General features: G+C 40.2%; 2 protein-coding genes across 2 annotated transcripts in view; both read left to right on the top strand.

The window, feature by feature from the left end:
* The first annotated feature begins 1,348 nt into the window (after positions 1–1,348).
* LOC123998039 (apolipoprotein Eb-like) lies at positions 1,349–6,666 on the top strand. Its single transcript, XM_046302867.1, has 5 exons — positions 1,349–1,440; positions 1,973–2,038; positions 4,370–4,523; positions 5,049–5,336; positions 5,460–6,666. The coding sequence occupies exons 2-5, from the start codon at positions 1,996–1,998 to the stop codon at positions 5,800–5,802; spliced, it is 828 nt and encodes a 275-aa protein (XP_046158823.1). The 5' UTR covers positions 1,349–1,440; positions 1,973–1,995; the 3' UTR covers positions 5,803–6,666.
* A 6,301-nt stretch (positions 6,667–12,967) lies between these two features.
* The window catches only part of LOC123998038 (apolipoprotein C-I-like), a 6,178-nt gene continuing 5,499 nt past the window's right edge, over positions 12,968–13,646 (top strand). The window contains exon 1 of the mRNA XM_046302866.1: positions 12,968–13,058. The gene's annotated coding sequence lies outside the window, so the exon portion shown is untranslated. The remainder of the gene's footprint in view (positions 13,059–13,646) is intronic.

Below are 13,646 nucleotides of genomic sequence, written 5' to 3'. Positions count from 1 at the left end.
GTTACATTTTCTACAGTATCTATTTATGTGATGTATGAACTGTCTTTGTTGCCCCTCACGCCACTCTCTCTACCGCCCACTCATAAGCCTTCCTACTGCACCCCAGCTCTATCCCCAAGCCCTGACATGTCCCTGGGAACAGCAGTATCTCCTGTCTTGTTTTGCTCTGATCCCTCTTACCCTGGGGAGTTCTTGTTTTGAGGAAATAACAGATGTTACCAGTTACAGTGCCTTCAGAAAGTATTCATACCCCTTGATTTGTTCCACATCGACTGAGGTACTTTACAGATCATTTTAAGGGGAACATAGATGTGTTTAACGTCATTTAAAAGTCACGTTAAACACTATTATTGCACGCTGAGTGAGTCCATGCTACTTATTATGTGACTTGTTAAGCACCTTTTTACTCCTGAACCTATTTAGGCTTGGTATAAAAAAGGGGTTGAATACTTACTGACTCAAGATATTTCAGTTTTTAATTGTTAATGAATTTGTACACATTTTGAAAATCATTATTTAACATTTACATTATGGGTTATTGAGTGTATGCCAAAAATCTAAATGTAATCAATTTTATATTCAGGCTGTAACACAACACAATGTGTAAAAAGAAAAGGGATGTGAATAGTTTCTGAAGGCCCTGTAAATGACTGATCCTAGCTGGATTGTGAATAGTGAACAGTATTATTCATGTGAACAGTATTATTCATGTGATTCTGATGTTCCGTGGGTCATGGGTTCAACATCATTCATGTAGACGACTTGGAGACAGTGCCTTTCAAATGCATTTCATTGGTGACCATCATGCATTTAAATAGCCCAGTGTAAATGAATGAAGACTGATGGTGTGTGGAGAGGTTCCATACAGTGGCAAGGGGTAGTCAGTTGATACTCTAAATCCATGATTAAAAATAAACTGATTCAAATACATTGAAGATCAATGGAGCTGCCTGACAAGGATAGCATATTTACAGATTCTTGGCGCCAGCAGTAGATTATAGTTGGCCAAAGAATTGTTCTCTGAGACATTTAACATTTAATTGTATTTCCAAAACGAATTACATAAAACACACCTGGAAAAGTCAAAGACCAAGAAGGAAATGTATGAACAAACTGCTGAATGAGCCACAATCACATCTAAGAGTTCTTTATACGGGTTTCCTTGTTTCAAATAGCCTACAGTTTTTTTAATAGAAGCACAAACTATTTTCCTTGACGTACATCATAAACTATATATTGCACAATCACCATATAGCCAACAACAACGCAAAGAGATGAGAACTTCGAACGCAGAGTGGCACATCGCGTGGAACGAACCATGAGCTGAGCCGCACATCCTCACATGCGCGCGCTCTCCCAGCTACAGGCGCGCGGCCACCAGGACAGCATAAAAAGCCCCGCGAACTGTCCCTAGAGCACGGAAAGAACTGGATTTCTCAGGTGAGTGAGGAATGGGGACAACTAATTGGCACCATATAAACTACAGACTATATTTGATACCGAGGTAGAGACTACTTATAAATTATTGCATTAGGTTAGGCTACTGTAGCCGACACATTAGGCAATGAAAAGCAAGTCATTCATGTTTTTACTGTAGTGTGCAGATTAACCAGACCAAATGTATGGTAAAACTGTTAAGAAGAGATGCATTGTAGTGGAAACTACAATACTGTATTAGTTTATAGCACAATGACTGGATTTAAAGTTTAATCTAAAACGTTTAATTGCAATGAACTAGTTTAGTTTCTATTCTAAAAGAGCTCAGTGTGTACAGTTATGGACATTTAGCGTCTATCAAATGTTATTTTTCCTATTTATTTTATTGGCTCACAGTAGTATTCTACTTTATAAAAAAAAATATTCAGCCAATATCCCAATGATTTATCATTGTATCTTTGTATATTGTTGTATTTGTTTTCTATAGCTTTGATAGACAACCACTGTCTGACTTCGTCTATGTCTGTTTTCATAGGTGTATCTGTTTGTCAATCAATCATGAAGGCTGTGGCAATAATCCTTGTTCTGGCAGTCATCTCTGGTAAACCTGGGTTTACACTGTTCCCTTTTGACACTGTTATCAATATATACAGTGCCTTGCAAAAGTATTCATACCCCTTGGATTTCTTCACATTTTACATTCATTACAATTAACGAATATATTTTAGTTATACATTTTTTATTAATCTTTTATAAAATGTTAGAATTTTTCTTCCACTTTGACATTACAGAGTATTTTGAGTAGATTGTTGACCAAAAAATGAAAATTAAATACATTTTAATCCCACGTTGTAACACAATAAAATGTGAAGAAATCCAGTGCAAGGCACTGGATATACAGTACATATATATTTAGTATTAGTCAACTGTATATACAGTATATATTTAGTATTAGTCAACTGTATATACAGTATATACATTTAGTATTAGTCAACTGTATATACAGTATATATTTAGTATTAGTCAACTGTATATACAGTATATATATTTATTATTAGTCAACTGTATATACAGTATATATATTTAATATTAGTCAACTGTATATGCAGTATATATATTTAGTACTAGTCAACTGTATATGCAGTATATATATTTAGTATTAGTCAACTGTATATACAGTATATATATTTATTATTAGTCAACTGTATATGCAGTATGTATATTTAGTATTAGTCAACTGTATATACAGTATATATATTTAGTATTAGTCAACTCTATATGCAGTATATATATTTAATATTAGTCAACTGTATATACAGTATATATATTTAATATTAGTCAACTGTATATACAGTATATATATTTAGTATTAGTCAACTCTATATGCAGTATATATATTTAGTACTAGTCAACTCTATATATATATATATTTAGTATTAGTCAACTGTATATACAACAACTGTATATACAGTATATATATTTTAGTATTAGTCAACTGTATATACAGTATATATATTTATATTAGTCAACTGTATATACAGTATATATATTTAATATTAATCAACTGTATATACAGTATATATATTTAATATTAGTCAACTGTATATACAGTATATATATTTAATATTAGTCAACTGTATATGCAGTATGTATATTTAGTATTAGTCAACTGTATATATATATTTAGTATTAGTCAACTGTATATGAAGTATATATATTTAGTATTAGTCAACTGTATATGCAGTATATATATTTAGTAACTGTAGTATATATATTTAATATTAGTCAACTGTATATGCAGTATATATATTTAGTATTAGTCAACTGTATATACAGTATATATATATTAGTCAACTGTATATACAGTATATATATTTAGTATTAGTCAACTGTATATACAGTATATATATTTAGTATTAGTCAACTGTATATACAGTATATATATTTAGTATTAGTCAACTGTATATACAGTATATATATTTAGTATTAGTCAATATATATATATATTTAGTATTAGTCAACTGTATATGCAGTATATATTTTAGTATTAGTCAACTGTATATGCAGTATATATATTTAGTATTAGTCAACTGTATATGCAGTATATATATTTAGTATTAGTCAACTGTATATGCAGTATATATATTTATTATTAGTCAACTGTATATGCAGTATATATATTTAGTATTAGTCAACTGTATATGCAGTATATATATTTAGTATTAGTCAACTGTATATACAGTATATATATTTAGTATTAGTCAACTGTATATACAGTATATATATTTAATATTAGTCAACTGTATATGCAGTATATATATTTAGTACTAGTCAACTGTATATGCAGTATATATATTTAGTACTAGTCAACTGTATATACAGTATATATATTTAGTATTAGTCAACTGTATATACAGTATATATATTTAGTATTAGTCAACTGTATATGCAGTATATATATTTAGTATTAGTCAACTGTATATGCAGTATATATATTTAGTATTAGTCAACTGTATATGCAGTATATATATTTAGTATTAGTCAACTCTATATGCAGTATATATATTTAGTATTAGTCAACTGTATATGCAGTATATATATTTATTATTAGTCAACTGTATATACAGTATATATATTTAGTATTAGTCAACTCTATATGCAGTATATATATTTAGTATTAGTCAACTGTATATGCAGTATATATATTTATTATTAGTCAACTGTATATACAGTATATATATTTAGTATTAGTCAACTGTATATGCAGTATATATATTTAGTATTAGTCAACTGTATGTACATGAATGCATTTACTGACTCCTTGCTGAAATCAGTCTTTAAGATCAACACTCTCATTACCAGACTGGATTTAACCCCCTGATGGTGTATATTATGGACACCTCACCTCAGAGCTCTCTGTCTCCCCCTGCAGGCTGCCATGCCCGCGCCGTGCGCCAGGCAGAGGCCCTCCCGAACCTCTGGGAGGAGAACGTTGAGCGCTTCTGGACCTATGTGTCTGAGATCAACAGCAGAGCCGACGGATTGGTGGAAAACCTCAAGGCCTCCCAGCTCAGCAGAGAACTTGAGTGAGTGGCACATTGTAACACAATTTAATTCTGAAGTGATATAGGCTCATATGCTTTACTTCATCGCTCTCCATTCTAGCCTTGTGCTGTGTGACTGTCCCTCACCATGCCTCTCTGCTTTCCTCTCTCTCCCCCATCCTCCCCCCTGTGTCCCTGACCATGCCTCCCTGCTTTCCCCTCTCTCCCCCATCCTTCCCCTGTGTCCCTGACCATGCCTCCCTGCTTTCCCCTCTCTCCCCCATCCTCCCCCCTGTGTTTCTGACCATGCCTCCCCTCTGTACCCTGCGTCCCCCTATGTCCCTGACCATGCCTCCCCTCTTTCTCCTCTCTCTCTCATCCTCTCCCCTGTGTCTCCCGATTTCCCAGACGATGTCTCCCCTGTACCCCTGTCTCCTGATTTCCCAGACGATGTCTCCCCTCTTTCCCCCATCCTCACCCCTGTACCCCTGTGTCCCCTTACGTCACTGGCAATGTCTCCCTCTACCCACTTTGTGACCATCTCTAACCATGCCTCCCTCTCCGCAGCACCCTGATCACTGACACCGTGGCTGAGCTGACCGTGTACAGGGAGGACATCCAGACCAAGTTGGGGCCCTACTCCCAGGACACAGCCGCCCTGCTGGGCCAGGACCTGCAGCTTCTAACCACCAAGCTCCAGACCGACATGGTTGATGCCAAGGAGCGCAGCACACAGTACCTGGGAGAGCTCAAGACCATGATGGAGCAGAATGCTGATGATGTCCACAACCGCGCCAACACCTACACCCGCAAACTGAAGAAACGCCTTAACAAGGACACCGAGGAGATCCGCAAGTGAGTATAGATGGCCATAGCCAATGTACTGTAACAGCTTGCTTTCCAACATAGAATTTCAAAATTCAGTTTTCAATATGTCTTCCAAGTGATGCAAACCCCCTCTGCCTCTCCCTCCCCCAGGACCGTGGCCACCTACCTAGGTGAGATCCAGTCCCGTACCTCCCAGAACATGGATCTCGTGAAGGAGCGTGTGGAGCCCTTCGTGAGTCAGGCCCACGACACCGCCGGCCAGAGGCTGAGCAGCTTCACTGACCTTCTGAAGAACCAGGCCCAGGACCTGAGCCAGCAGGTCTCCACCCAGGCTGAAGACATGCGCGAGCAGCTGGAGGCCACCGCCGAGGACCTGCGCACCACCCTGGAGGGCAAGATCGATGAGCTCAGCAGCCTGATCGCCCCCTACGCCGCCAAGATCCGTGAGCAGCTCCAGACTGCCATGGACAAGGTCAAGGAGACCGCTGTCTAAATGGACTCAGGGGAGGGAGGGGTTGTGAAGCACTGTGCCACCATTCACCTAGCTACCACAGAGAGGAGGTGGGAGTTAAGTGATACTGATGCTGTTTTCACTGTGTTGGCACTGTGTTTTGGTTGAGGGGGGTTGATAGAGAGAGAGGGGTGAGGATGGCAGAGCTTTGAAGGGGTCTTGAGCAGACAAACACAGTCCTTTATGTCTGTTCAGGCCTCAGAGAGGCATTTACTGTTTAAATCACTTCAATCACTCTCTCACTGTATTATCTCCTCATCTCAGAACACAAGAGCCACACTCAATACTGCCTTTCTTAAACACACAAGAGGCCATTGTTTTTAACCTGCTTTGCTTGTCTTCCTCATTATACGTCCTCTAGATGTCTCCTCCAAATTGTTCTACTAATTTGCATCAGGTTTCTAAGGCTGCTGTATGGGATACAAGTGGGGTTGAAACAGTATCTAACAATCGTGAGCCAAATTGTCTCCGGCCCATTCCAGCGCTGTCCTTCATTTCAATAACTGCACTGAATTAAGACTGGGCTTTTCTCCAGCACTAGCATCAGTCTGTCCAGAAAAAAAGGAAGAACCACTCCGTTCCTTGCTAGTCTGTGATTCTGTATCTACACCTGCTTTGTAGGCTCTGTATTTGTTGTGAGTCATATAGGAGTGTATTTACTATGACTGTGATATGATGCGAATATGACAATGAAACTAAAAGGTATACTTTTAGGTTGGCCAGAGTGTCTCTGCCACTTCACAATGTAACACGTCCTGCTGCTCACCATAGCACACTGTTCGTCTGGCTGTCGGGCTGACTGCAATGTGCTGCCCAGCGCTGCGGAAATAAAATATGTAAAGAGTTGCTCAATTGTCAGTGTGTTCTTTTCTTGTCAAACCTTTATCAACTTTTTTCAACTTTGACATTTCTTTATTGTTAGTTACAATGACAACTGAGGTAGTTACAGTAATATAGATGGATCTTCATCTTACAATCTATGGTTGATGAACACACAAAATCAAGACATTCCTATGCTTATAAATTCCCTCTATCATGCATCATGTTCTGATAACAATGATAAGCTGGACCAGGTCAGTTACAGCTGGGGTTGGTGAGAAAACATAGAGGAGGGTAGCTCTCCGGGAACAGGGTTGGATAGAAAACATAGAGGAGGGTAGCTCTCCGGGAACAGGGAGAGAAAACATAGAGGAGGGTAGCTCTCCGGGAACAGGGTTGGAGAAAACATAGAGGAGGGTAGCTCTCCGGGAACAGGGTTGGATGAGAAAACATAGAGGAGGGTAGCTCTCCGGGAACAGGGTTGGTGGAAAACATAGAGGAGGGTAGCTCTCCGGGAACAGGGTTGGAGAGAAAACATAGAGGAGGGTAGCTCTCCGGGAACAGGGTTGGAGAGAGAACATAGAGGAGGGTAGCTCTCTGGGAACAGGGTTGGAGAGAACATAGAGGAGGGTAGCTCTCCGGGAACAGGGTTGGAGAGAGAACATAGAGGAGGGTAGCTCTCCAGGAACAGGGTTGTTTTTTTCTGACCCCTGACATACAGTAATTCAGTGTTAGTCTTTATAAACCACAAACAACGTAAGTTGAATTGAGATCTACGTTAGGTTATAATGTCACGTAACATCACATCTGGAGGCTCCAGAAATAGGTTGGACAGAATGTCCTCGTCATGTCATGGTCTATCTTCTTTTCCCATCCCCAGATCCCATGTCTTTAACCCCGAAACACCAACCCTAAACCCCCTGTAGGCAGTTCTCTACTACCTGTACACTCATAAACACACACGTTCCTTATAATACACTTTCTTCAGGCTGTTGTTACGTACGTTTATAGGGACAACACAAGGGATATGTCTGATTATTTTCAGTAAGGCCTTTTTCAGGGTACCTATCCTTCTCCCTAACCCACATCCCCCTTTTACCTTTTCTTTTAGGACCCTCCCCCACCACCCATACACCCCTCTCAACACACACTGTCAATTCCTCTCCTAATCTGTACAGATGGTGCTTGATTGACCAAACACTAAAGGGCCTTTCCACCCCCTCCTGCCCTGCAGGTCTTTCTTTCTCTTTTGTCCCCTATCCTCCCTCCTTCCGTACCTCCCTCCCTCTCTCCCTGTTTCCCCGGTCCTGGCTTGTCGGGATCTGCTCTCACATTCCTTTCTCGTTATCCCAGCAGGTTTCAGGAACCATGTTTGTGTTTTCATCTACTATGTTAATAGTTATTCCACCCTCCTGTCCTGTCTAAGATACACAGATCTGCACGAAGGTACTCACACACACACACACACACACACACACACACACACACACACACACACACACACACACACACACACACACACACACACACACACACACACACACACACACACACACACACACACACACACACACACACACACACACACACACACACACATAGATACACAAATTCTATGATAATTGCTTTTGATGGATCTACAGTTAGTTTTTCAATTTTGCCATTTGACTTGTAATATCGCTGACCCTGCTGCTATCTTGGACCCAGTCTGTGTTGCAAAATAGATTTTAACCAAGAGATTTGAGGTTTAAACTTGATAAATCAGGTTTAAAAGTGCATGTAAACACCAGAAACACACAGTAATAGTAAGTTATTCTGTCAGACCAAACAAAACATGGAGTTTTTTTCTGTGTAGTTAACAGAAAGTGTGAGTCACAAAGTTTGCATCTGAAGCGTAGGATAGTGGCCAGCAAGTAAACATTTAGTCTGGAAGCCAGGCAGTGGAGGCCACCACTTATCCCTCTTCTCTGCTCCACCAATCCCCTACTGAAAAAAGCACTTACAGTCGAAGTCGGAAGTTTACATACACCTTATCCAAATACATTTCAACTCAGTTTTTCACAATTCCTGATATTTAATCCCAGTACAGATTCCATGTCTTAGGTCAGTTAGGATCACCATTTTATTTTAAGAATGTGAAATGTCAGAATAATAGTAAAGAGAATGATTTATCTCAGCTTTAATTTATTGTATCACAGTCCCAGTGGATAAGAAGTTTACATACACTCAATTAGTATTTGGTAACATTGCCTTTAAATTGTTTAACTTGGGTCAAATGTTTTGGGTAGCCTTCCACAAGCTTCCCACAGTGAGTTGGGTGAGTTTTGGCCCATTCCTCCTGACAGAGCTGGTGTAACAGAGTCCGGTTTGTAGGCCTCCTTGCTCGCACAGGCTTTTTCAGTTCTGACCACATATTTTCTATGGGATGGAGGTCAGGGTGTTGTGATGGCCACTCAAATATCTTGACTTTGTTGTCCTTAAGCCATTTCGCCACAACTTTGGAAGTATGCTTGAGGTCATTGTTCCACTGGATGTCATAAGGTGAATGCACCAATTTGTAAGTCGCTCTGGATAAGAGCGTCTGCTAAATGACTTAAATGTAAATGTAAAAAAAATTGTCCATTTGGAAGATCCATTTGCGACCAAGTTTTAACTTCCTGACTGATGTCTTGAGATGTTGCTTCAATATATCCACGTAATTTTCAATCCACATGATGCCATCTATTTTGTGAAGTCCACCAGTCCCTCCTGCAGCAAAGCATCCCCACAACATGATGTTGCCACCCCAGTGCTTCACAGTTGGGATGGTGTTCTTCGGCTTGCAAGCCTCCCCCTTTTTCCTCCAAACATAACAATGGTCATTATGGCCAAACAGTTCTATTTTTGTTTCATCCGACCAGAGGACATTTCTCCAAAAAGTACGATCTTTGTCCCCATGTGCAGTTGCAAACCGTACTCTGGCTTTTTTTATGGCGGTTTTGGAGCAGTGGCATCTTCCTTGCTGAGCGGCCTTTCAGGTTATGTCGATATTGGACTCGTTTTACTGTGGATATAGATACTTTTATACCTGTTTTCTCCAGCATCTTTACAAGGTCCTTTGCTGTTGTTCTGGGATTGATTTGCACTTTTCAAACCAAAGTATGTTAATCTCTAAGAGACAGAACGCGTCTCCTTTCTGAGCTGTATGACGGCTATGTGGTCCCATGGTGTTTATACTTGCGTACTATTGTTTGTACAGGTGAACGTGGTACCTTCAGGAGTTTGGAAATTGCTCTTCTTTTGATTTTCCCATGATGTCAAGCAAAGATGCACTGAGTTTGAAGATAGGCCTTGAAATACATAATATAACAATAATAATATATGCCATTTAGCAGACGCTTTTATCCAAAGCGACTTACAGTCATGTGTGCATACATTCTACGTACATCCACAGGTACACCACCAATTGACTCAAATGACGTCAATTAGAAGCTTCTAAAGCCATGACATAACTTTCTGGAATTTTCCAAGTTGTTTAAAGGCACAGTCAACTTAGTGTATGTAAACTTCTGACCCATTGGAATTGTGATACAGTGAATTATAAGTGAAATAATCTGTCTGTAAAGAATTGTTGGAAAATTACTTGTGTCATGCACAAAGTAGATGTCCCAACGTGACTTGCAAAAACTATAGTTTGTTAATTAACAAGAAATTTGTGGAGTGGTTGAAAAATGAGTTTTAAGGACTCCAACCTAAGTGTATTTAAACTTCCGACAGTCAACTGTACACCTACAGTACTTTAGTGTTGTTGTTCATGGTAGTTTTAATAAACTAAACCAAGTTCATTTTCACTGTATACAATAGCACTATGGGCATTTTAATTTTTGAAGTTGAAGCACCGTATCGTGATTAAGTCTATAAATATGAACACAAGCTTCTTGATGATCTACATTAAAATGTGCTCACACATCCCTTTTAACCAGGCCAAAAAACAGTCCAAAAAATGATCCATGCAAAGCAATAACTGTGTCTAGTAAACCACCTCTACTCAACCCTAACCTTAAAAAGTAGCATACCATTTCAAGTATGTGACCTTGTTTTCAATGAGAAGTCAAGAAGAGCAACAATGACTACAACGACCTCACCCCTAAATCAGGTCACACTCCTAATAACAACCTCTGTGTTGTGGTCCTTCTGTAGCTCAGTTGGTAGAGCATGGCGCTTGTAAGTAAGTCTGTAAGTCGCTTTGGATAAAAGCGTCTGCTAAATGGCATATATATTATTATTATTATTATTATAAGTCACTGTTATTGAGTCACAATTAATATAATAATAATAATATATGCCATTTAGCAGACGCTTTTATCCAAAGCGACTTACAGTCATGTGTGCATACATTCTACGTATGGGTGGTCCCGGGGATCGAACCCACTACCCTGGCGTTACAAGCGCCATGCTCTACCAACTGAGCTACAGAAGGACCACTAATTTGTTTCTGTTCCTCCTCTACTGGAAGGTCGTGTTTGGGTGAAGTGTCTTACACTATAGTAAACCCTGTATGTATTTGTAACGGTCTGGCCAAGGAGAAAACAGGAAAACCACAAGCATTCTGCCAGTCAGCATTTCTTCTCACATACTATACTGCATCTCCTGGGTGTCTCTGGCTCTGGCTGAAGCAACAAAGGGCTCCAGCTAGCAGGTGTTGGCAGAGCAAAACCTACAGTAACCCCCGACAACTCCCCCACAGAGATTTTACCTCTTACTACCCTTCCTCCCCCCTCTTCCTCCATCTTGGTGCTGGAACACAAACCATCACCACAGGAGCTCTTTGGCAAAAGAAGGGGGAAAAACAGTCTTTTATCAGACGGCTTGTTATTGCAATTCATGAGCGAGCGAGGCATGCACGTTCACGCCTCATGCATCACACCACAGGTGAGGAATGGGTACTGTGTGATTAAGAGGTGCAAGACAATGGTCATCTGTGCATTGGCTTTCATATGGCTAAAGCCATCAGCACCAAATGGGCACCCTGCCGTGGGCAGCAAGGGGCTGGGTGTAAAGGGGGAAGTGCTGCAATGAGGAAAATATACATACTCCATCAGCACCAAATGGGCTCCCTGCCGTGGGCAGCAAGGGGCTGGGTGTAAAGAGGGAAGTGCTGCAATGTGCAAAACATACATACCCCTCCAGCACTAATGAGAGGTTACTATAGTTCAACAAACTGTAGTCCACTACCCCGGTATGCTCCAACACAGAGAATGACCTTCTAGACTTACTATTTTAAGAAAAGTGCAAATAAAGCCATAAGACTTTGCCAGACATTGTAGTTCTTGGACTTGGAATTACGTACTGGCTATTCCAGTACAGTAGAGGCTTGTTGACCCCAGCTTCTCTCTCTTGGAGACAGCACGGAGGAGCACTAATATAATGGACTTCTATCAGATTTACATAACAGTGGATAAATATGATGCTGTGCATTCTGTATCACATGATAACACTGATAACACAGATCTGTGTGTGAGGTCAGTGAAGGGTAATGGCACTGAAAGTAGATCAGAGGGGAAGAAGCGCACATGTTAGATTTTATATTGTGAAATTGAAAGGTGTCAACAAGGATTCCATCACACAGCTTTCATCTATTCAGAGAAGTCAGAACAGGGATGACTTCAGGGAAGGGAGGAGAGGAGGATGGAATGGGGCCCAAACACTTGCTTGCCAAAAAGACTAAGGATGGATTCAATCCGTATCGCAGAAGATCTGCTTTAAAATGCAAAGGTCATTGAATGCAGTCAACGCAACGGTGGGAACACTGCCTTTAATTATCGGTCGCAGATCTTCAGTGTTGTGGATTGAATAGAGCCCTAAACAGACTGGTCTGGTGGACTCAGAGACAGATCTGCACTGTCAATGCCGTGCTGTTTAGTGATGCCACTGCAGAACTGTATCAATATCTTAGCTCAGTAGTATCTTGTGACCTAGTTTAACGGCCATAGTCCACTTTAGGTCTCTGTATCTCTGTGCACTCACAGTCTGATGATTTACAATGGATATTTTATGACAAATGAATATCACATTATAAAACCTAAGGCAGGTTGAAACCCCCCCCCCCCCAGATCAGACTGTGAATTACAGATCCAGTCAAAAAATACATTCCCACAAAATCAGATTAAATACGTGATCATGTGTGGTTTGAAACAAGACAGGACATGGACCATACCTCAGCTGGGCTCTCAGAAAAAGGGAGATGGGGGAGGGTTGGTTAATCTGGAGGAGAAGGTGGGAGTAGGCCACTCTTGGTGCTTGCTTCATTGTGCGATGCGGGGTCACCATAGGTTAGAAGTGGTGACTACTGATTATGTCAGCGTTCTAGGATATATAGAGGGACTCCAGTCAGTCTGTCAGACAAACTCGGGTTATTTTCTCTCTGAGACGGAAAACAGGTAAGATTAACCTACTTTTCACTGGCATTTCTAGAGACTTCCTTTCATTGTTTTTACTTCAAATGTCTATCTTTGTATGTTTTTGTTCTTATCTGAGCAAACACATAGGCCGGTATATCTGCGACTTTTGTTCATCAGTTTATTTACTCCAAATAAATGTATGCGAATGCCGCCAATGTAGTTGTTTATTTTATACCCCAACCTTTCCATAAATCCATACCAGTCTCTCAAAATCTGTTTGCGGTATTGTGGCGACATCTAGGTGTAGTTTATACAGTGGGAAAGACATCTAGGTGTAGTTTATACAGTGGGAAAGACATCTAGGTGTAGTTATACAGTGGGAAAGACATCTAGGTGTAGTTTATACAGTGGGAAAGACATCTAGGTGTAGTTTATACAGTGGGAAAGACATCTAGGTGTAGTTTATACAGTGGGAAAGACATCTAGGTGTAGTTTATACAGTGGGAAAGACATCTAGGTGTAGTTTATACAGTGGGAAAGACATCTAGGTGTAGTTTATACAGTGGGAAAGACATCTAGGTGTAGTTTATACAGTGGGAAAGACATCTAGGTGTAGTTTATACAGTG

This window comes from Oncorhynchus gorbuscha, linkage group LG15 (assembly GCF_021184085.1).
Source record: "Oncorhynchus gorbuscha isolate QuinsamMale2020 ecotype Even-year linkage group LG15, OgorEven_v1.0, whole genome shotgun sequence".
NCBI classification, from domain to species: Eukaryota; Metazoa; Chordata; class Actinopteri; order Salmoniformes; family Salmonidae; genus Oncorhynchus; species Oncorhynchus gorbuscha.
Note: the sequence above shows the minus strand (reverse complement) of the source record. Positions and strands in the feature narration are given on the sequence as shown.

Excerpts from the sequence above, each read along its gene's own strand:
- LOC123998039 (XM_046302867.1), top strand. The coding sequence starts at position 1,996 with ATGAAGGCTGTGGCAATAATCCTTGTTCTGGCAGTCATCTCTG. Across the intron at positions 2,039-4,369 it reads TGTTCTGGCAGTCATCTCTG|GCTGCCATGCCCGCGCCGTG; the intron begins GTAAACCTGGGT and ends CTCCCCCTGCAG. Across the intron at positions 5,337-5,459 it reads GACACCGAGGAGATCCGCAA|GACCGTGGCCACCTACCTAG; the intron begins GTGAGTATAGAT and ends TCCCTCCCCCAG.